The 23,462-nt window shown below is 43.8% G+C and overlaps 1 protein-coding gene across 1 annotated transcript in view; it reads right to left on the bottom strand.

The window, feature by feature from the left end:
• The window catches only part of OTOA (otoancorin), a 105,597-nt gene that overhangs the window by 4,339 nt on the left and 77,796 nt on the right, over window positions 1-23,462 (bottom strand). Inside the window, exons 22-27 of the mRNA XM_032155922.1 lie at window positions 20,639-20,768; window positions 16,099-16,286; window positions 11,725-11,880; window positions 4,406-4,548; window positions 3,948-4,084; window positions 3,338-3,435 (exon numbers count right to left, since the gene is read on the bottom strand). Of these exons, the coding sequence (XP_032011813.1) occupies window positions 3,338-3,435; window positions 3,948-4,084; window positions 4,406-4,548; window positions 11,725-11,880; window positions 16,099-16,286; window positions 20,639-20,768 (852 nt within the window). The remainder of the gene's footprint in view (window positions 1-3,337; window positions 3,436-3,947; window positions 4,085-4,405; window positions 4,549-11,724; window positions 11,881-16,098; window positions 16,287-20,638; window positions 20,769-23,462) is intronic.

Below are 23,462 nucleotides of genomic sequence, written 5' to 3'. Positions count from 1 at the left end.
GGCATAGAGAACTCATCTCCTCTGCTGACTGATTCTGATCCTTTGGTTTGACTGCCTGAGCACCATGTGATGAGCTCTGTGAGGGCTCCACGGAGGGAAAATGCAGTCATCTATTGGTGATATCTGCTATGGACAACATGAGTTGGAAATTCTGCCGGCCAGACTATGTCTTCAAGGACTGTGGACAAGGTGTCTTCTGAAGTCACTTCCAGATCAAAGGACTTGGTGACTCGTTCCAATGGGACTGGAATACGAAGGGATGGCAGGATGCTGCTCCTGTAAAGGGGACTCTACATCATCATGTTTATTTTCTAAAGGCCCTGAAGAATCTGGGAAAGATGCTTATGCTCCCTCATCCCTTCCTCTCCTGTCAGTCACCCTCTCCTCCTCTTTTGTCCAGGTAGATACTTCCCTGGAATCATATCCCTCTGTGTAAAGCCCTTCCAGGCACCCCACTCCAGAACACAGTTCAGGCTCCTGGAAAAAACTGCCTACCTCTCCAGCCTCACACCTGGCATTCTTCACTCCAGGAGAGTGGGTGCCAATATTGACAGTTCCCTAGAGGCAGCATCTTTCTGTGCACCTCCTTCTTCCTGGAACACTGTTTCTTCTTCATCGCCAGCTGTCCTCCAAGATTCAGCATCTGGTCAGTCAAGCGCCATGGCTCATGCTTACAATCCCAGCACTTTAGGAGGCTGAGGCAGAATGATTAACGGAGCCCAGGAGTTCAAGACCAGCCTGGGCAACACAGTGAGACGCCCCATCTCTATAAAAAGTTTTTTTAATTAGCCAAGTGTGTAGTCCTAGTTACTTAGGCTGACATGAGAGGATTGCTTGAGCCCAGGGGGTCAAGGGTGCAGTGAGCCATCATTGTGCCACTGCACTCCCTTGGGCAACAGAGTGAGACTTTGTCTCAAAAAAATTAAAATTCAGCATCACCTCCTCTCCTCTCACTACACACACACACACACACACACACACACACACACACACACACACGGTGGGGTGGGCACATAGGTACTTTTTTGGCTTCCATATACCATTAACACAGAGTCTGTATTCTAAAAATTATCTCTTTTATCAATGTTGCTGACTTGCGACCCACAGGCCAGATTGAATCTCTAGGCCTGCAGCACTGTGTTTTCAAAAATAAATTCAGATTGGCTGCCAACATTTAATTATCAAGCAATTCCATATGAAAATGAAGATTTCTGACTTCTTCTTGAAAAAAGTAAAAAGGAAATTCAGCAATCCTGGGCCCACATGGCCACACTGCATGAATGTGCTAGGGTTGAGAAGCAGCCTCCACATTTAGACAGGGCTCTCCAGTTCACTTCAGTCTCTACCCAGCCTACTGCACCTTATGTTACCTTTCAGGCCCCTGAAGGCACCGTGTGATAACCCCTTCACCTGTGCATCCTTAGGTGCACCTACCCTGGAGCCTGCCACAATGTAGGTGATCGGTAGGGATTTCTGGAATCGATAACTACCTGTACAAGGAAGCAGCACAACAGCACTCCAAACAAGACCAAGATAAAGTGCTTAGCAAAATGCCAGCATTCAAGACCAAGCTGCTTGTCCCATGCAGAGTGCCCCAGAAGGGAAACAGCTATTTGCTCAATGGCTTTGAGGACTGCTATTTATTGCCCTCAAACAGCTATTATGCCTGCAATGTGCTCGGAACTGTCTGGGGTGCTGAAGTGATTGAAGGTCGGCTTTCTTTTTTTGAGACGGAATCTCGCTCTGTTGCCCAGGCTAGAGTGTAGTGGAGCAATCTCGGCTCACTGCAAGCTCCGCCTCCCGGATTCACGCCATTCTCCTGCCTCAGCCTCCCGAGTAGCTGGGACCACAGGCACACGTGACCACCCCAGCTAATTTTTTTGTATTTTTAGTAGAGACAGGGTTTCACCATGTTAGCCATGATGGTCTCAATCTCCTGACCTCATGATCCACCCTCCTCAGCCTCCCAAAGTGCTGGGATTACAGGTGTGAGCCACTGCACCCGGCCTTGGCTATCTTTCTTGAAATGAACAAGTGATGTGGCACCAGGGGAGTTTGTCGAGCCTGGTTTGTGTGTTTTATCCAGAAGTGGTGGACAAAATGTGTTCCAACATTACCCAGCAAACAGGAACACCAGGGTCACTGCCTCCTCATCAGAGCAGACTATTACCACCAAACACTCCCCTAATCTTGTATACAGACAGAAAAAAAAGGACCTGTCATTAGATACCCTGCTTCCCTTACTTCAATTGACCCAATTTCACCCTCTCAATTTTTTCCATAGCAGTTTTTCACCTGTCCTCTTGTGATTTTCCTAATACTTTTCTTTAAATCAACTAAAAATATATATAGAGAGAAATATATATATATATATAGAGAGAGAGAGAGAGAGAGAGAGAGAGAGATGGTTTCGCTCTTGTTGCCCAGGCTGGAGTGCAATGGTGTGGTCTTGGCTCATTGCAACCTCTGTCTCCCGGGTTCAAGTGATTCTCCTGCCTCAGCCTCCCAAGTAGCTGGGATTACAGGCATCCACCACCGCGCCCAGCTAATCTTGTATTTTTGGTAGAGATGGGGTTTCACCATGTTGGCCAGGCTGGTCTCGAACTCCTGACCTCAGGTGATTGGCCTGTCTTAGCCTCCCAAAATGTTGGAATTACAGGCGTGAGCCACCATGCCTGACCTAAATCAACTAAAATATTTTTATTTAATTATATTTTAAAAGGAAATGTTACAAAGGTCCATAATCCCTCATCTGCAATTCTAAAGTCCAAAAATAATCTGAAAACTGCAAGTTTTCCCCCAAAGTTTAAGTCAAACTTATTTATCAGCAAAACTTGACCTGAAGTGATGTGAGGCTATTTATTTATAGTCTCTATTTATTCCAAGTAGTGTGGCTTGTCACAGATTTCTTCACAGAAATATTAACGTGTTTGCTTACAAGGTGCTTCCCCAGACACTGCTGGGGGTACGAAGTTACATACAGTAAATGTACAGGGTGATCTTTTCAAAATCTGAGAAATTCTGAATTCTGAACTATATCTGTCCCCAAGGATTTTCGTAAGGGTTTGTGAACCTGTCATACCACCATAAGTAGAAAATCAGTACCACCTGCTAGAAGAAGAGACGATGACCATAAAAATAAATATAATTAAACTACATATTGTAATTTTAAGAAAAAAATGTTTTTTAAGAACACCTAGACTCATAGAGATCTCCTCTGACCCCATCAGCCAAACCTGGTCACAAGCCTCTAAATTCCAAGGCCCATCACCTGTTTCCCTGTGTGATCTGAAATGGGGTCAAGCTCCCATTTCTCCTTGAAGAACTGAGCACCTACTTTGAATATCTCATCAGGAAGGCATTTTATTGCTGATGGCTGGAAATATGGCATCAAATCCTTGTCAAGCATCCGGAGCTCTGCCTTAGTTAATCCAGCTGGGGAGAAAAAGTAATCACGGGGGTTTAGTTCAAGCCATCAGAACTCCGCTTGTTTTATTAATGGTGCTGCATAATGCTCAGATCTGAGTGTTCTAGGCAAGCATCATTCCTTACAAAAGGCCCTGGAAATCATACTGGGGAATCAAGTTCCTTCATCAACTCAGAAAAAAAAAATGTGGGTCACATTAGCCCTGATTGGCCTCCTACAGTGAAATGCATGCCCAGAAGGAACTTCAATTTACACACTTTCAAATTTTGTATAAACCTACTTAGGGGCCAATTAAATCACATTCTAAACTAGTGGTTTTCCAAACTTTAGTGTACACAAGAATCTCCAAGAGAGCTTGTTTTAAAAGCAGATTTGCAGACCCACCCTCTGCAAGTGAAATGTAGGTTTTACTCTAACACCACTGATGTTTGCTACACGTGGCCAAGGATCATGTTTTATTTTGTGTCCCCACATTTAAGTTTGGAAAGAGAGAGAAAGGCATGCTCAGGGTGAGTCTTACCTGCAATGGTCCCAAGCTCCTGCAAGACAGAACTGGTCCACTCAGTGGGATCCCCAAACACGACTTCAGCCTTCCTCTTAAACTCAGCCAAGACATGTGTGCTGCAGAGCAGGGTCCCAATTCTGGCCACTACCACCCTGGTAGTGGTTAAAGAGGGAGGGATATAATATGAGCTTGGACTCTTCAGCCAAAAACAAACAAACGCGCGCGCACACACACACACACACACACAAACACACTGCGCAGTAGGCTCAGCAGGGACAGCAGATCCACCTTATCCCATTAGCCCAGTGGGATTTTAGCCCAGAAAGGTGCCAAGTGTCAGGAGGTGGAATATCTGGATGGATGGACGGACGGACGGGTGGATGGATGGATGGATGGATGGATGGATGGATGGATGGATGGATGGATGGATGGATTAACCCATTTGCCATTTTGGACATTCGTATTTTAGTTACCTGAATTCTGAGATCTTTATAAGTGGAATTTCAGTGATGTTTATAGCACACAGGGTTGCACCAAGTCCTACCAAATGAAAGCTCTTCAGATCCTGGATACTGTATCCTGAATCATCCAGGTACCCTTGCAAAATGGATTCAGCCTAAAAAAACAGTAAGAATAAAAGATAAACCATCCAGGAATGATCAAGGTCCCCAGGCCTGAGGGCATAAATAAGCTGTTGCTGTAGTCTCCTGACTGATCTCCCATCCTACTCCTCTGGAATCCCCACTCCAAACCATCCTGGCCTCTGCATCCAAGTTAATGTCCTCAAGATGCTACTTCAACTGAGTATGTCCCCTAATCTATGGAGGTGTCTTCAGGCAACAAATCTCTTATATCCTTCACCAATATTAAATGCACTTGTGTCCTGTGTGTCTGCTGCTTGTTTCCTTCAGTCACTCTTATGACCTTCAGACATTTTGGACATACAACTTCTTCTGCATCAGGATCCAAACTTTTCCAGCATCTGTTTCCACAACGTTTCTTTTCCTTTTTTTTTTTTTCTTATTTGGAGATGGAGTCTTGCTCTGTCACCCAGGCTGGAGTGCAGTGGCACAGTCTCAGCTCACTGCAACCTCCACCTCCCCAGGTTCAAGCAGTTCTCGTGTTTTAGCCACCCAAATAGCTAGAATTACAGGTGCACATCACTACATCTGGCTTTTTGTATTTTTTGTACAGACAGGGTTTCACCATGTTGCCCAGGCTGGTATCAAACTCCTGACCTCAAGTGATCCACCCACCTCGGCCTCCCAAAGTGCTGGGATTATAGGCATGAGCCACTGCACCCAGCCTTTCCACAACCTCACAACAAAACCTTATAATTTCCTGTCTCTTTGCCTTTGTTCAAACCAGTCCTTTCATCTGAAATGCCCTTCTGCACTTCCAAGTGCAGCCATTCTTTTTTTTTTTTTTTTTTTTTTGGTTCAACTCAAATGTCACCTTCTTCATGATGTTTCAGCCAGAATGATTTTTTTCTTCCTCTATGGTCCTACAGAAATATGTTTACCCCTTGATTTTTTCTTCGTCTGTGGTCCTACAGAAATATGTTTACCCCTTCAATTCCAATGTTTACTCTTCAATTCCAAGAGTAGCACACAAAATGCTTTGGTGTTAAACTATTTTAAACTAAGCCTTGATTTAAGAGGGCTGACACATAGGTCTCCATAATTCTAGCACAGTGGCTATTCATCATTCATAACTTCCTCCGGAGAACCACCTCTTTGTATTCCTACTTCATGTGGTTCAGTCAAAGCTAACTGCACCAAGTTCCGGGAGTGATGAATTTCAATTCATACCTTAGCCTAGCTGCAGTCACTGGTTCTGGATTGGACATGTGATTTAACCAGAGTCAACCAGAACTTTGAGTGGAGCATTAGGAGAAAAGCTTTCTTTACTCTGGACTTGAACTTAGAAGGATATACACAAGGATCTGCTGGAACCTACCACATGTAGACATAGAACCTGTCACTCAATGAAGCCAACACAAAGAAAAGCAAAGTTCAAAAACATGATAAGAGACAGATTCCCATCAAGAGTGTTGAAGATCCTGGATCCAGCTGTACCTGAACATTACCCCTGAACTTCCCAGTAATGGGAGTCAATAAATTCCTTTTTTTTTTTTTTTTTTTTTGAGACAAGGTCTCACTCTGTCACCCAGCCTGGAGTGCAGTGGCATGATCTCTGCTCACTGCAACCTCCCTCTCCCAGGTTCAAGTGATTCTCATGCCTCAGCCTCCCCAGTAGCTGGGATTACAGGCAGGCGTGAACATGCCTGGCTAATTTTTGTATTTTTAGTAGAGAAGTAGTTTCACTGTTGGCCAGGCTGGTCTCAAACTCCTGACCTCAAGTGATCTGCCCGTATCAGCCTCCCAAAGTTCTAGGATTACAGGTGTGAGCCACTGCACACGGCACCATCCCCTTTATTTGTTCAAGCCAGTTTGTGTTGGGTTTTCTGCCACTTGTAACTAAACATGTGCTGATTCATTTGATCTACCTATGTAGGACCTGAGGAAGCATCCAAGCCAATCCTATGAAGATCAGCTATAAAATAAAGTCTGGGCTGGGCACGGTGGCTCACACCTGTAATCCCAGCACTTTGGGAAGCCGAGGCAGGAGGATCACTTAAAGTCAGGAGTTTGAGACCAGCCTGGCCAACATGGTGAAAGCCTGTCTCTACCAAAAAATACAAAAATTAGCCAGGCATGGTGACATGTGCCTGTGGTCCCAGCTACTTGGGAGGCTGAGGTGGGAGGATTGCTTGAGCCTGGGAGGTGGAAGTTGCAGTGATCCAAGATTGCACCACTGTACTCCAGGCTGGGTGACAGAGTGAGACTCTGTCTCACAAAATAAAGTCTGGTTCCTTCAGTGCTCATGAGAGCAAGTAAAAGAGATTATAAGACCTCACAAGGCAAAGATGAGGAGACATCCAAGGACAGATATTTAAGTGGAAGTGAAAATCACAGGCTATAGTCAATCTTCCCATCTTTTTTTTTTTTTTTTTGAGACAGAGTCTCACTGTGTCACCCAGGCTGGAGTACAGTGACATGATCTTGGCTCACTGCAACCTCCATCCCCCAGGGTTCAAGTAATTCTTATGCCTCTGACTCCCGAGTAGCTGGGATTACAGGCACCCGCCACCACACCCAGCTAATTTTTTGTGTTTTTAGTAGAGACAGGGTTTCACCATTTTGGCCAGGCTGGTCTCAAACTCCTAGCCTCAAGTGATCTACCCACCTCAGCCTCCCAAAGTGCTGGGATCACAGGCGTGAGCCATCATGCCCGGCCCCCATATCCGTTTAATGTTAGTCATCCCCATCACACAATATAGATCATTAAGGTGTTGAGAGAAAGTGTTGAGGAGGATTGTGAAATGTTGCAATGAAATTCCATCTTCATGGGCTGGTGCTTCCCACCTCTCAGGTCTGTTTAAATGCTACCTACTCAGAGAAGACTGCCCTCTGGACTCTTCCATCTCAAACAGCCCTTCTTCCCACTATTCCCATGAGCACCTTGTCCATTTTCCGCATCACTTATCATGATTTTTCAAATTTTTCACTTTGATTACTCACTTTTTTGTCTGTGTCACCAAGTAGGCTCCCAAAAGAAAAGGACCGTATCCAGGTAGTTTACCAATGAGTCCCCAGCACCTAGCATAAAGCCTGCCACACAGTAGGAGTTCAATAAGTACTTCTTGAGTAAATGAATGAATGAATGAATGAATGAATGAATGAATGAATGAAATAGCATCTGAGTGAGTGACTTACAGAAGTCATGGGCAGTATATATTATTTGACATGCTTCATTTTGCTGCCTTCATGTAATAGACTGGCTTCAGGAAGATTTCTCATGTTTCTGAAAATCGGACTGGTCAGTGTCCTCATCAAGTTGTCCTCCATGATTACAAAGCTCACAGCTACTATGGGGGTGGGGGATTCAGTAACACCATGCTTAGACTTACATGTCTTTGACTTAATGAGACTGTATATCCAAAGTGGTAATAGCTAACATTTATTGTAGCTAACATTTCTTGAGTGCATACTGTGTGCTAGCACTACTTTGACCACTTTACACGTACTATCTTATCTAATCCTCCTAAATAACCCTATGAGGTAAGTATTAATAGTATCCCTAGTTTGCAGATGAGCAAACTGAGGCAAGGGGAGGTTAAGTAACTAGGCCAAGATCACACAGCTAGAAAATGATCGTTCTGGCCAGGCATGGTGGGTCCTGCCCGTAATCCCAGCACTTTGGGAGACGAAGGCGGCTGGATCACCTGAGGTCGGGAGTTCGAGACCAGCCTGACCAACATGGAGAAACCCCATCTCTACTAAAAATACAAAATAAGCCGGGTGTGATGGTGCATGCCTGTAATCCCAGCTACTCAGGAGGCTGAGGCAGGAGAATCGCTTGAACCCGGGAGGCAGAGGTTGCAGTGAGTGGAGATTACACTCCAGCCTGAGTAACAAGAGCAAAAATCATTCTAAAAAAAAAAAAAAGAAAGAAAAAAGAAAATGATGGTTCTAGGATCAAAACCCAGGCAGTCTGATTCCAGGGCCTATACTCTTAGCCAGTGAAGGTGTTTGGCTATGGAGAAAAGATAGAGATTCAAGTTAGCTTTCAAATTTTTCTTATTAAGTCTTCACAATCAGGTTTGACTAGTTGACGCAGAGCAATTTGGGCTCCTCAACTATCAGGCATGCTCACTTTAAGATGAAAGTGCAAAAATACAATTTAAATAAAATTACTTTGAAGATATGGTATTAAATTGTCCTTGCCACTGAAACCCGGAAAATGCAAGCTCAGCCTGCAAGGTGATAAGTTAAAATAAATTTCCTTGAGTGACTAGACCAGCGTATATGTAATGATTCCAAGACAATTAATACCAACACTTTTAGGCAATATTAACTGTTGAAAAATGAATAGCTTTAAGATTTCAATCTCTCTGTTCATCCCTCTGGCTTCTATAATAGCTTTTTTCCTTATATTGGTTTTTGAGCTGAACTATCTGTTAATGTAGTTCCGTCAGGTCTGACTATTAATCTAGAAACATGCATTTAAGGTTGATTGGGAGCTAAAGTTGAAGAACTGACTACAAATGATACACGCAAATGTTAGGTTTTCATATCCTCTTCAAACATATTGATAAATCTCACTGCCATCCATGAGAATTAAAATCGGTGCAAATGGAAAGAGATACCCTAGTTTCTGGATGTATTTTTCTGTTTCTCCCAGACTGCAAATAGAATGATTTTAATAGCACAGTGTGATGTGGCACTTCTCAAACTAGACAAAACCAGTTTTAGAGTCAAAGAACCATGGGATTATAGAATATCAGACTGGAAGGAACCTCAGACTGTTGGGGCTAACTCTCTCATCCTGCAAAAGAGGAGACTAACCCAGAGAAAGGGGCTGTAATGATGATGATAATGTTGCTAATGACAATGCAATGATGTCAATATCAACATGAAAACAGCTAATTTTTATTGACTACTATGTACCAGACATTGTTCAAAATGTTTTCAAGTATTAACTCATGTAATCTTCATGGCCAGGATCTGCATGTTGCCCAGCTCCAGGGGTGCACCATTCACACTGTATTCTGTTTGAATGGTGCCACTCAGAGTTACGAAACATGGCAATCGTGATTACAAAAAGCTCAAAAGAGTAGGGGGACATTCATTGGTTTTGGCTGCTCAGCATCCACACTTTTTCTTTGGAAAATTACCCTCTATTAGCTTCCTATTGCTACTCTACCAAATTACCACAAACATAGTGGCTTTAAAAATACACATTTATGGCCGGGCACGGTGGCTCACACTTGTAATCCCAGCACTTTGGGAGGCCGAGGCGGGCGGATCACGAGGTCAGGAGATCAAGACCATGGTGAAACCTCGTCTCTACTAAAAATACAAAAAATTAGCCAGGCATGGTGGCGGGTGCCTGTAGTCCCAGCTACTCAGAGAGGCTGAGGCAGGAGAATGGCGTGAACCCGGGAGTCAGAGCTTGCAGTGAGCCAAGATTGCGCCACTGCACTCCAGCCTGGGCAACAGAGCGAGACTCTGTCTCAAAAAAAAAAAAAAATACACATTTATTCTTTTATAGTTCTGGAGACTGTACATCCTAAAATGGACTGGAAGGATGGGTTCCTTCTGGGAGTTCTAAGAATAATTCATTTTCTTGCTTTTTCTAGCTTCAAGAGGCCACCCGCATTTCCTTGGCTCATAGCCCCATCCTCCATCTCCAAAATCAGCAGCAGAGCACCTTCAGATCTCTTTCTAGGTCCCTCTGCTTCCATTATCACGTCACCTTCTCTATCTATGACCCTCCTTGCTCCTTCTTAAAAGGGGCCCACCCAAATAATCCAAGATAACCTCCCCATCTCAAGATCCTTAATCACATCTTCAAAGTCCCTTTTGCTCCATAAGTTAACATATTCACAGCTTCCAGGGGTTCAGACATGGACATCTTTGGGGGACCTTAATCAGCCTACCACATATCCTTCCCCACTCAGCTCACATGGTCATTAGATGGTGATAAGATGGACTCTGCTCCATGATGCAGGCCTTGCCAACCAACATATTCAACCCCTGACCAGAGTGGTTGCTCGGGGGCGGGAAACTACATGAGTGGAATCAATGCTGGGCCTTTTCCAAAAACTAATAAAGAAGAGGCACATTTTTATGGGCTTGCTAATTAGGTTGTATATAAGCCTAGTGCTGAAAATGACCACTGAGAGAGCTGCCTAAGAATGAAGATAACATGGAAGGGCTAATATTTCCCTTTCCAGCAGTACAGTGGATTAGACACCCTAAACTTCTCTCCCAATCAAAACAATTAAAATTCTGGGAAGAACTTATTCTTTAGCCCATGAAGGATTAATTAACATAGGAATTGTCCACCCACCATAAACAACTAGAAAATTTAACAAAATATATCAGACAACTGCATCCGGATGTGGAACAACAGAATCATAATCCCAGAAGAAGAAAAACAAACAAGATGAACCCTAAAATTACCCTCACTTACTGCCAAAAAGCAGTTTCCAGGACATGGATCAGGAAGAGGAACCAAAACAAGCCCAGTGGCCCAGTTGAGTTGAGGATACAGAGATCCAAGTTCAGAGAGGCCAGGGCACTTATCACTTGTGGGGCAAGGTATTGGAGAGGAGGAAACTGCAGAGAGTTCCAGAAAGCTGCAGAGATGTCTAGTACTGACTGCTAATTTGCACATGCAAAGAATGAAACTCCACACAGGCAGGAAAAGAGTCATCAGTAATCAGAAAGGATTAGGCTGAGCAACTTCCAGAGCTCATGTGGAGCTGGAAATAGTTCACATTCTCACCAGCCAAAGTAAAAAGGTCTTGAAATACATGGAGCATTAGGTAGCATCCTCAAAGGAATCGTGTCACAGTAATGATGATAAGTTAACAACAGAATAAAGGTCACTCTGGATTTGCCCTAACAAACTCGAAAGGAAGCATCAAAAGGATCAAGCTGATTTGAAAGTAACTTAAGTGTATGACATAACAAAGCCCAATACTCTTCAAAGAAATACAACTAAATCAAATATTCAACAATGTAAAATCCACAATGCTCATCACACAATCAAAATTGCTACGTTTGCAAACAAAAAAAGAAAATATGACCCATAGCTAAGAGAAAAATCAGTCAACAGAAACAGACTCAAAAATGACTGTGATGATGAAATTAACAGTAAGGATATGAAGGCAGCTTTTATAAATATGGAATAGTTAAAAGACCCAGAAACATCCACCCACCTGTCCCAGGGTCCATTCTGTTTGCCGGCTTAGAGAAGCCACAGCGTCTATGGAGCTGAGGTCCAGCTGCTCCAGCTCACTCTCATTAAGAGCCAGAGCAATGCGCCCCAGGGAGACAATATGGTGTTCTCTCCAGTAAGATGGCATGTCCCAAACCTTTAGGCAAAAAAAGAAAACAGATTAGACTGAACACTAGTGATGGTATTTACTATGATTTGAATGTTTGTGCCCCCCTAAAATGCATATGTTAAAACCTAATCTCCAATGTGATAGTATTGGAAGGTTGGGCCTTGGGAGATGATTAGGTCATAAGGGTGGAGCCCTCATGAGTGGGATTAGTGCCCTTGTAAAAGAGACCCCAGAGAGCTAGCTACAAGCCAGTCCCTTTCCATCATGTGAGGACACAGTGAGAAAGCACCATCTATGAAAAACAAGTCCTTACCAGATATTGGATCTGCCAATGCTTCAATTTTTGATTTCTCACCCCCCAGAACTGTGAGAAATAAATTTCTAAGTTACCAGTCTATGATATTTTGTTATAGCAGCCTGAATGGACAAAGACAGTATCTAAAACAGACATAAGGAGGCCAGGTGCAGTGGCTCACACTTGGAATCTCAGCATTTTTGGAGTCCAAGGCATGCAGATCACATGAGGCCAGGAGTTCAAGACCAGCCTGGCCAACATAATGAAACCCTGCCTCTACTAAAAATACAAAAAAAAAAATTAGCTGTGCATGGTGGCACACACCTGTAATCCCAGCCACTTGGGTGGCTGAGGCACAAGACTCACTTGCAGAAGTTGCAGTTAGCCAAGATGGTGCCACTGTACTCCAGCCTGAGTGACAGAGCGAGACCCTGTCTCAAAGAAATAAAAATAAAACAGACATAGGGAAATCTATTGTGCAGCATGGTGACCATTGTTGATAATAATGTGTCGAATGCTTGAAAACTGCGAAGAGAGTAGATGTTAAATATTCTCACAATAAAAACTGACAACAGACAAGTATGAAAGGTGATTGACATGTTAGCTTGCTTTAACCATTCCCCAATGTATACATATATCAAAACATCATATTGTATATACGTACACACCATAAATATGTATAATTTGTATTTGTCAACTATCCCTTAATAAAAAATAAATAAAAATTAAAAATTAAAAAGACACAGGGTAAATCTTAATATAAAGCTCTCTTTTAAATCAATAATAAAAAGATGACTTTATTTGTTTTAAAAAAAGATAAACAAAAGACATCAACAAGGAATTCGCAAAAGAAAAATTAAATGTATGGGGAAACGTTTATTCTCAGTCATAATTAAAGAAATATACATTAAAAACAATCAGAGAAGACCATGTTGATCCATCACATGACAAGAAGTAAAAAGAATTATCATCATTTACCATACTGGAAAGATACAAGGTAAGGGATACCCTCATTTGTTGTAGTTGAGAATATAAATTGGTACATGCTCTTGAGAGGGCAGTTTGGCTATCTGTATCAAAAGCTTTTAAAGTATTTATATTCTTTGACCCAGAAAGTCTACCTCTGGGAATTTAGCCTGAGTAAATGAGACAAGTACCCAACAGTATATGTATAAAGGCATACATTGAGGCATTGTTTTTAATGCAACCTGAAAGTCTAACAATTAGCTAAATAAATAAGAACTAACCATAAATAAAATGAAGTTGCCCCTGTGGATACCTCCACCAAGGATTGGTTCCAGGACTCCTTAAAGATACCAAAATCCACTGATATTCAAGTCCCTTATGTAAAATAATGTAGTATTTGCATATAATCTATGCACATCCTCCTGTATACTTTAAATCATCTCTAGATTACTTATAATACCTGATGCAATGTAAGTGCTATGTAAATATGTACAAAATGTTATGTCAAAAATGCTACTGTATTTTTATGTGTTTTTTTAATTGTTATATTGTTATTTGGAGCGTTTTTTCTAAACACATTCTACCTGAGGTTGGTGGAATCTGCAGATGTGGAACCCATTGATATGGAAGGCTAATTGTATTACAAAACTATTTAAAATACTGATATAGGCTAGATGCAGTGGCTCATGCCTGTAATCCCAACACTTTGGGAGGCCAAGGCAGACAGATCATTTGAGGTCAGGAGTTCGAGACCAGCCTAGCCAACATTGTGAAACCCCATCTCTACTAAAAATACAAAAATTAGACAAACGTGGTGGCAGATGCCTGTAATCTCAGCTACTTGGGAGGATAAGGCAGGAGAACTACTTGAACCTAGGAGGCGGAAGTTGCAGTAAGCCAAGACCACACTATTGTACTCCAGCCCGGGCAACAAGAACAAAACTCCACCTCAAAAAATAAATAAATGAATAAAATACTGACATAGATTTATATTTTGGATATGAAAAAATATGCAGTCTGTACTGTTGGGTGTAGAAAGCAAGTTATTGAATAGTAGGTAAGTGTAATATCATTTTTGTAAAACATGAGATATATGTATGAAATATATAAAATAATATTTTTTATATACATAGTTTTGGAGTCTGGTAAGCTTCAAGTGAATATACCAAAATATCAACCGTGCTTATCTGCTGGTCAGTGCTTATCAAAATATCAACAGTGAGTAAAAGATTATCACTGATTTTCTTCTTTATTATTTTCTGACTTTTCTACAATAAACTTGAAGTACTCATGTAATACATAAATACAGTTATATTTATAATTTTAAGAAATTGAATTGTTTAACCCTTGAGGGTAACTAGATATTCCACAACCATGTAAAGAGCTAAAACAGGGCTGGGTGCGGCGGCTCATGCCTATAATCCCAGCACTGTAGGAGGCCAAGGTGAGCAGATCTCTTGAGGCTAGGGGTTCGAGACAAGCCTGGCCAAACAAACCCCATCTCTACTAAAATACAATTATTAGCCAGGCGTGGTGGCTTGTGCCTGTAGTCCCAGCTACTCAGGTGGCTGAGACACAAGAATCACTTGAACCTGGGAGGCAGAGTTTGCAGTGAACCACAGATCACGCTGCTGCACTCCAGCCTGTGTGACAGAGCAAGGCTCTGTCTTAAAAGAAAAGAAAAAAGAAAGAAAAGCTAAAACAGGCCACAAAGGGACCTTTTTCTTATATTTATTTATTTATTTATTTGAGACAGAGTCTCGCTCTATCACCAGGCTGGAGTGTAGTGACGCAATCTCGGCTCACGGCAACCTCCGCCTCCCGGGTTCAAGCAATTCTCCTGCCTCAGCCTCCCAAGTAGCTGGAACTACAGGTGCGTGCCACCACACCCAGCTGATTTTTGCATTTTGAGTAGAGATGGGGTTTCACCATGTTGGCCAGGCTGGTCTCCATCTCTTGACCTCGTGATCCGCCTCCCAAAGTGCTGGGATTACAGGCATGAGCCACTGCACCCAGCCTATTTTTATTTATTTTTGAGACAAAGTCTCAGCTCTGACACCCAGGCTAGAGTGCACTGGCGCAGTCTTGGCTTACTGCAACCTCCAACTCCCAGGTTCAAGCCATTCTCCTGCCTCAGCCTCCTGAGTAGCTGGAACTACAGGCACATGCCACCACGCCTGGCTAATTTTTGCATTTTGAGTAGAGACGGGGTTTCACCATATTGGCCAGCCTGGTCTCGAACTCCTGACCTCCCGTGATCCGCCCGCCTCAGCCTCCCAAAGTGTTGGGATTATAGGCATAAGCCACTGCACTCAGCCAACAAAGGGACCTTTCTAAAAATGGAAAGCTACTTCCAGACCTCTTTTTGCTCCTTTCTGTTACATTTTCAGCCAAATTTGCAAATGATTCCGAGAAAACCTGCTGTGAGCAGCAGCTGGGGCTCTCCAGATGAAGGAATAAAAGGCCTAATTCCTGCAAACCACCTTGGTCAGAGGCATGGGGACGTCCACAGAACTTGATTCACTGAGCATCTGCTGGATGCCAAGACACATCTCATCCCATTCTCTGCCACAGCCCTAAGAGGGAGGAACTGGAAATTTTCTCCTTTCTCAGATAAGAAGATCACAATATCACTGAGCTGATGCAATAAAATTTCAAGATGATGTATGTGAAAACTCCTTGAGGAGGGCTCTATGTGCAGAAGTGAAACCCCGTCTCTACTAAAAATACAAAAAAATTAGCCAGGCGTGGTGGCGGGCACCTGTAGTCCCAGCTACTCGGAGAGGCTGAGGCAGGAGAATGGCGTGAACCTGGGAGGCGGAGCTTGCAGTGAGCCGAAACTGCGCCACTGCACTCCAGCCTGGGAGACAGAGCGAGACTCCGTCTCAAAAAAAAAAAAAGAAAAGAAAAAAGAAATGCTGCACTGGTTTTGGTGTTTTTCTTTTTTCCTCTGTTTAACGTTTCCTCCCTGAAGTGGGCTTCACCTGTATTGCTTTCTCCTTCAGGGTCATCAGCTGAGGCCGGCTGAAACTCTGGACAGCTCCCAGCAGTTCCACAGTCTTGATGAATGTGTCTTCCTCCATGCACCGCAGGTCCTCCAGGGCCCAGCAGGCATTGGCTTCGGCCAACTTGAAGATGTCATCGGAAGAGGGGGCCATGACTCCATGGCAACCTGAAGAAAGGGGAGATGCACGGAAGGAGAAAAGGAAAGAGAATTTCAAGAAATGTTAGTCGGTGTATTGAAATGGGTAACATTCTTCGCCAGTCAGATTTATGCACGGAAGGGACTACAGAGTAAAAGCGGAGAGCAGGAGCCCAGGGACCAGTTAGAATCCCACTTCTGCCATTTCTCGCTAATTACTGGGTAACAAAGTCATGGAAATGCCAGCTTTTTGCACATCCACATGCATAAACTAAGAGCGGTGCAACATTACAATTAAACTACAAATTCCTTGAGGGCAGTAAGAGCTGGTGGTGAACAGTCCTGAGTTTTGATTCAAATTCAAGGCCATTTAACCTCTCTGTATTTCAGTTTTCTTGTCTATAAAATGTAAATAAAATCACCTCATAGGATGGTTGTGAAAACTAAATGTGTTATATATAAAGAACTTAGAACAGTGCCACGCATACAGTAAGCACTCAATACACAATTTCTGTTGCCTACCTCACCCCCTATGCCTTTGAGTTTGCAACCCAGCATAAAGGTTCCAAAATTGTGAAGGAGGCTTCCTATAAAAATGGGAAGATGGGCTGCGTGGTGGCACATGTCTTTAATCCCACCACTTTGGGAGGCCAAGGCAGAAGGATCACTTGAGCCCAGGAGTTCAAGACCAGCCTGGGCAGCATGGCAAGACTTCACCTCTAAAAAAAAAAACTACAAAATATTAGCTGGGCCTGGTGGCACATGCCTGTAGTCCCAGCTACCCAGGAGGCTGCAGTGGGAGGATCGCCTGAGCCTGGGAGGTCAAGACTGCAGTGAGCCGTGATCACACCACTACTCTCCAGCCTGGGTAACAATGAGACCCTGTGTCAAAATAAAATAAAAAATAAAAACTAGGAAGATGAGTTGCTGTCCATGAAAATCATAGTGGGGGTTGTGGCTTTCCCATCCCAAGAGAAAAGAGAAATGAGCCCACTGCATTTCCCTTGGCAACAGGAAAAACATCCATTTCAGTCTTTGAATAACATGAACCTTACCTACTCAAACCAGTTACCAATCAACATGCAAATGAGATATTGTCTTTGCTGGATCTGATGTGCCCAACCTGGGAGAAAACTCTGGGATCCTTAAGAGCAACTCTGGATTTCTTGTCTTAGCAGCAGACCACCATTGATGCTGACAGATGCACCAACCCCACCCGAAGCCAGGGCATTTCCCCAGCCCCATGGCCTCTCTCTTCTCATTGCACCTTCAATGGAAATTCACTGCATTCCAATCAAGAGGCAAAAGTAGACCAGATCAGAGATGCCAGTTGTGGTCCTCAAACATCTTTATCATAAGCCACTTGGAGAGGATTAAAGACCTATCCCTCCCTAGGCCAACACCCACCCCACCCTCTAGTGAAAACAACATCAGTGATAGCACAGAACTAGAGAGGGCAGAATGGTTGACTAGTACATCAGGGACTTGGTCTTATCACTGTGTCTGTCCAGGACTTAGAATAGAGCCTGGTACATAGTAGGTGTTCAGCAAATATCTGTGGAGTGAGTGAACACACACACACAAATTAATATAAAACCAAGCAGTAATTCTGCTAATCCATTAATCACTAAAGCATAGCAGCAATTAATACCCAGAACCAACTAAAGAACACTCAAACCATGCACTGATACCAGAGCTTCCTTCCCATGAGCATGGAAAGCCTTACTTTTGTGTACCACATGCACACAGTAAGAGCTCTGCAATATGATGACTTGGACTGCTAGACCTTGAGGGCAGTGGGAGCCAGTGGTGGTCACCACCAGCTTTGGGTACAAATCTAAGAACTGCCATTTACTAACTCTGTGACTTTAGACAAGTCCCTTAGTCTCCTAAGCCCCAGTTTCCTTCATTTAAAAAACAAGAGAACACCCAAGCCTGGAAATCTGCAGCCCTAAATGGGAATAGGCATTCCTGTTTTCACACCCAAATGTTAGGTTTTGGCCTGCCACATCCCACTATCCTGTACCCATATAAACCCCAAACCCCAGACTCCATGAGCATACAAGCAGACGAGCAGATGAATAGAAGAGAAGAGGAGCAGAAGAGCAGCATGGCAGAGAAAAGAGCATCTGAATGCCAAGATGAGTTTGGCTGGGGACAGTCAGAGAGGAGATTGGCCACAGGACAGCCAAACTCCAGGGGAAGATCATCTTCCCACTCCATCCCCTTTCTAGCTCCCCATCCATCCCACCAAGAGCCACCTCCATTACCCAATAAAATCCCCACATTCACCAAGAAAAAAAAAAAACAGGAGAACAAGATAATGCATGGAGGGATAATCACCCAAGGTAGACATAAATCCAATTGTGACACTTCTTTGCTTGATGTCACACGATGCTTCCACCCAGAGTAAAAGCCAAAGTCATTAGGGTTTTCTTTATCAGTCCCTACATGGCTGGCCTTGTCTCTCACTCCCCTCCAAACACACTGGCCCTTACCTCCCACTCATGGAAGTGATCCTTTCGCACTCCCTGCTGGGAAGACTCTAATTGAAAATATCCACATGGCCCACTTTCCCTTGGGTCTTCATTCAAATGTCACCTTCTCAATGAGACGTTCCTTCATGATTCTCTTTTCACATGACAGTCCCCCTCCCAACACCCGTGGCCCATTCCCTTGCTTTATTTTCCTTCTTGGCACTTTTCATACAATATACCATATATTTTACTTATGTATGGAATTTATTCTCTTGCTACCCTCCACTTGAAAGTAAGCTCTTTGTTCACAAAATTGGTGCTTAATGAATATTTGTTGGGTAGATGAAAGCAAGCACTGACTGTCAACTACTATCATTGGGTCTGATTAACTTTGTCTCCTCATGCCTGGCCCCAGTCTGCACTTAGTAGGTGCACAGTAATGATAATAATATATCTAACACTTGGACAGGCATGGTGGCTCACATCTATATTCCCAGCACTATGGGAGACCAAGGCAGGAGGATCAGTTGAGGCTCAGAGTTCAAGATCAGCATGGGCAACATAGAAAGACCCTATCTATACAAAAACTAAAAAATTATCCAGATGTGGTGGTGCATGCCTGTAGTCCCAGCTACTTGTGAAGCTGAGGTGGGAGGATCTCTTGAGTCCAGGAGGTCAAGGCTGTAGTGAGCCATGATTGCACCACTGCACTCCAGCCCAGATGACAGAGCGAGGCCCTGCCTCTGTAAAATCAGATTTTAGGCTGGGCACGGTGGCTCACACCTGTAATCCAAGCACTTCGGGAGGCCAAGGCGGTGGATCACCTGAGGCCAGAGTTCAAGACCAGCCTGGCCAACATGGTGAAAGCCCGTCTTTACTAATAATACAAAACTTAGCCAGGCGTGGCTGCACATGCCTATAATCCCAGCTAGTCAGGAGGCTGAGGCAGGAGAGTTGCTGGAATCTGGGAGGCGGAGGTTGCAGTGGGCCACGATCACACCACTGTACTCCAGCCTTGGTGACACAGTGAGACTCCATCTCAAAAAATAAAAAAAAATCAAATTTTAAAAATATCTAATACTTATTAAGGATCTGCTACATGCCAGGCATTCCTGTAAACATGTTTCTGGGTTTAAACCCATTAATTCTCACAATAACCCAGTGAGGTAGAGACTTTCATTATCCCCATTTGATAAAGGATGAAAACTGAGACACACAGAGGTTAAAGAGCTTACCCAAAGCCACACAGCCAGTAAGTGGCAGACTCAGGAGTGAAATCTAGCCAGCCCAGCCCTGTCACTGCCATGTTAAATCACTAATCCATGTTGGTCCTTTAAGTCAATCCTACTGAAATGTTTGTTACACATATTCACGCATTAAACCTACTAGCCTGGGTATGGAGTATGGGACATGATTCCAGGTCACTTTACAAAAGTGGAAATCTCTTTTTTTTTTTTTTTTTTTTTTTTTGTGAGACAGAGTCTCGTTGTCACCCAGGCTGGAGTGCAGTGGTGCCATCTCAGCTCACTGCAACCTTCGCCTCCTGGGTTCAAGCAATCCTCGTGCCTCAGCCTCCTGAGTAGCTGGGACCACAGGTGCGCACCACCATGCCCGGCTAATTTTTGTGTTTTTAGTGGAGACAGGGTTTCGCCACGTTGGCCAGGCTGGTCTCAAACTCCTGACCTCAAGTGATCTGCCTGCCTCAACCTCACAAAGTGCTAGGATTACAGGCTTGAGCCATCACACCTTACCCAAAAGTGTAATTCTTTGCCTATAGATTTTGTCATTCTATTGCTTTGCAGACATTTCATCCAGTTCCCTACATAAGGAGGCCTCTTGATGTCAGGGACCCTGCCCAAAACATTACTACGCCAGCACTGGCTCAGATACCCCGGAAACACTCACCAGGCATAGGGTCAGAGCTGGGGATCTTATCACTGCTGTTCCAAACAGATTGAAAAACAGCCCAGAGGAATTCTTTAGGGGGCAGGGTCCTGGCCATCTTGGAAGCTGCTTGTAGAAGGATCTCAGGAAACTGTGTGACGGAAGATGAAAGAAGAGGAATAATAATTAAAACCCCTTAAATACAGATTGAAATCAGAGTTGAAACTGTCACACTACTTACTGCCTTCATTCTTTGTTATAGCAACTTCTCATATAAATCTAATCTCTAGTCCCACTAATGTGGTCTCTATAAAGAATCCTATAAAATGATACTCAACTTCAATAAAAATCCAATGAAGTCTAAAAAACTTAAGTACATCACTTTTCCCCAGTCAGATTGTCAAAAATAAAATAAAGTGCTAATACTTAATGCTGGGCACATTCATTTTCCTGTGGGACTGTCAAATTGTGCACTATTAGCGGAGCAATCTGGTAATATCAACAAAAAATGTAGGTTAGGCCAGGTGTGGTGGCTCATACCTGTACCAGCATTTTGGAAGGTCGAGGCGGGCAAATCACTTGAGGTCAGGAGCTCAAGACTGGCCAGGCCAACATGGTGAAACCCCATCTCTACTAAAAATACAAAAATTAGCCAGGCATGGTGGCATGAGCCTGTCATCCCAGCTACTTAGGAGGCTGAGGCAGAAGGATCACTTGAGCCCAGGAGGCGGAGGTTGTAGTGAGTCGAGAGCATGCCACTGCACTCCAGCCTGGGCGATGGGAGTAAAACCATGTCTCAGAAAAAAACAAAAAAAAAAGTGTGTGTGCCTACCCCTTTTTTGGTTTGGTGCTATTTCAAAGTTTTTACTAAATTTTATATTTGATATAGTTTGGATGTGTACCCCACCAAATCTCATATTGAAATGTAATCCCCAGTGTTGGAGGTGGGGCCCAGTGAGAGGTGATTGGATCATGGGGGCAGACTTCTCATGAATGGTTAAATACAATCCCCTGGGTACTGTCCTCACAATAGTGAGCGCGTTCTCTCGAGATTTTGTTGTTTAAATGCATGTAGCACTTCCCCCATCACTCTCTTGCTCCTGCGTCAGCCAAGTAAGACGTGCCTGCTACCCCTTCACTTTCCACCATGATTGTAAGTTTCCTGAGGCTTTCCCAGAAGCTGGGCAGATGCCAGCATCATGCTTCCTGTACAGTCTGCAGAGCCATGAGCCAATCAATCCTCTTTTCTTGTCTTTTTTTTTTTTTTTTTTCAAACAGAGTCTCACTCTGTCGCTCAAGCTGGAGTACAGTGGTGTGATCTCCACTCACTGCAACCTCCACCTCCCAGGCTCAAGTAATTCTCGTGCCTGAGCCTCCTGAGTAGCTGGGATTACAGGCATGCAACACCAAGCCAGGCTAATTTTTTTTATTATTTTTAGTGTAGACAGGGTTTCACCATCTTGGCCTGGCTGGTCTCAAACTCCTGGCCTCAAGTGATTCACCCACCTCGGCCTCCCAAAGTGCTGGGATTATAGGTGTGAGCCACTGTGCCTGGGCTTTTTTTTTTTTTTTTTCTTTTTTTGAGACAGAGTCCTGCTGTGTCACCCAGGCTGGAGCGCAGTGGCTCCATCTCAGCTCAATGCAAGCTCCGCCTCCTGGGTTCATACCATTCTCCTGCCTCAGCCTCCCAAGTAGCTGGGACTACAGGTGCCCGCCACCACGCCTGGCTAATTTTTTGTATTTTTTAGTAGAGACGGGGTTTCACCATGTTAGCCAGGATGGTCTGGATCTCCTGACCTCATGATCCACCTGCCTTGGCCTCCCAAAGTGCTGGGATTACAGGCATGAGCCACTACACCCAGCCCTTTTTTTTTTTTAATTTAACTTTCATTTTAAGTTCAGGGGTACATGGCAGGTTTGTTATATAGGTAAGCTTGTGTCATGGAGGTTTGTTGTACAAATTATTTAATCACCCAGGTATTGAGCCTAGTACCCATTAGTTATTTTTCCTGATCTTCTGCCTCCTCCCACCCTTCACTCTCCAATAGGCCCCAGTATCTGCTCTTCCATTCTATGTGACAATGTGTTCTCATCATTTAGCTCCCACTTATAAGTGAGAACACGCGGTATTTGGTTTTCTGTTCCTGCATTAGTTTGCTAAGGATGATGGCCTCCAGCTCCATCCATGTCCCTGCAAGGAACATGATCTCATTCTTTTTTATGGCCACATAGTATTCCATGTAAACCTCCTTTCTTTATAAATTACTCAGTCTCAGGTATTTCTTTATAGCAATGCAAGAATTGCCTAACACAGATCAGGTGTGGTGGCTCACACCTGTAATCCTAGCACTTTGGGAGGCCCAAGTGGGCAGATCACCTGATGTCAGGGGTTCGAGACCAGCCTGGCCAACATGGTAAAACCCTGTCTCTACAAAAAATACAAAAATTAGCTGGCTTGGTGGTGTATGCCTGTAATCCCAGCTACTCGGAAGGCTGAGGCAGGAGAATCACTTGAACCCAGGAGGCGGAGGTTGCAGTGAGCTGAGATCATGCCACTGCACTCCAGCCTGGGCAACAGAGTGAGACTCCGTCTAAAAAAAAAAGAAGAAGAAAGAAAAGAAAAAAGAAAGAAAGAATTGCCTAACACACACAACATTTATTATGAAAAGGAGGTGAAGAAGGGTTGTCTCAATATTCTAGGTGGAGACTAGCAATGAGGGGACTTAGGGGACTTTGGGTTGCCTTGGAGAAAGTGCCATTTCTCATCTAGAATGAATGCACTTTGTCAAGACTTGGGATTTTTTTTTTTTTTTTTTTACGGAGGCTCGGTCTGTCGCCCAGGCTG

This window comes from Hylobates moloch, unplaced genomic scaffold (assembly GCF_009828535.3).
Source record: "Hylobates moloch isolate HMO894 unplaced genomic scaffold, HMol_V3 SCAFFOLD_6, whole genome shotgun sequence".
Taxonomy (NCBI): Eukaryota; Metazoa; Chordata; class Mammalia; order Primates; family Hylobatidae; genus Hylobates; species Hylobates moloch.
This window is presented reverse-complemented; position numbering and strand designations above follow the sequence as displayed.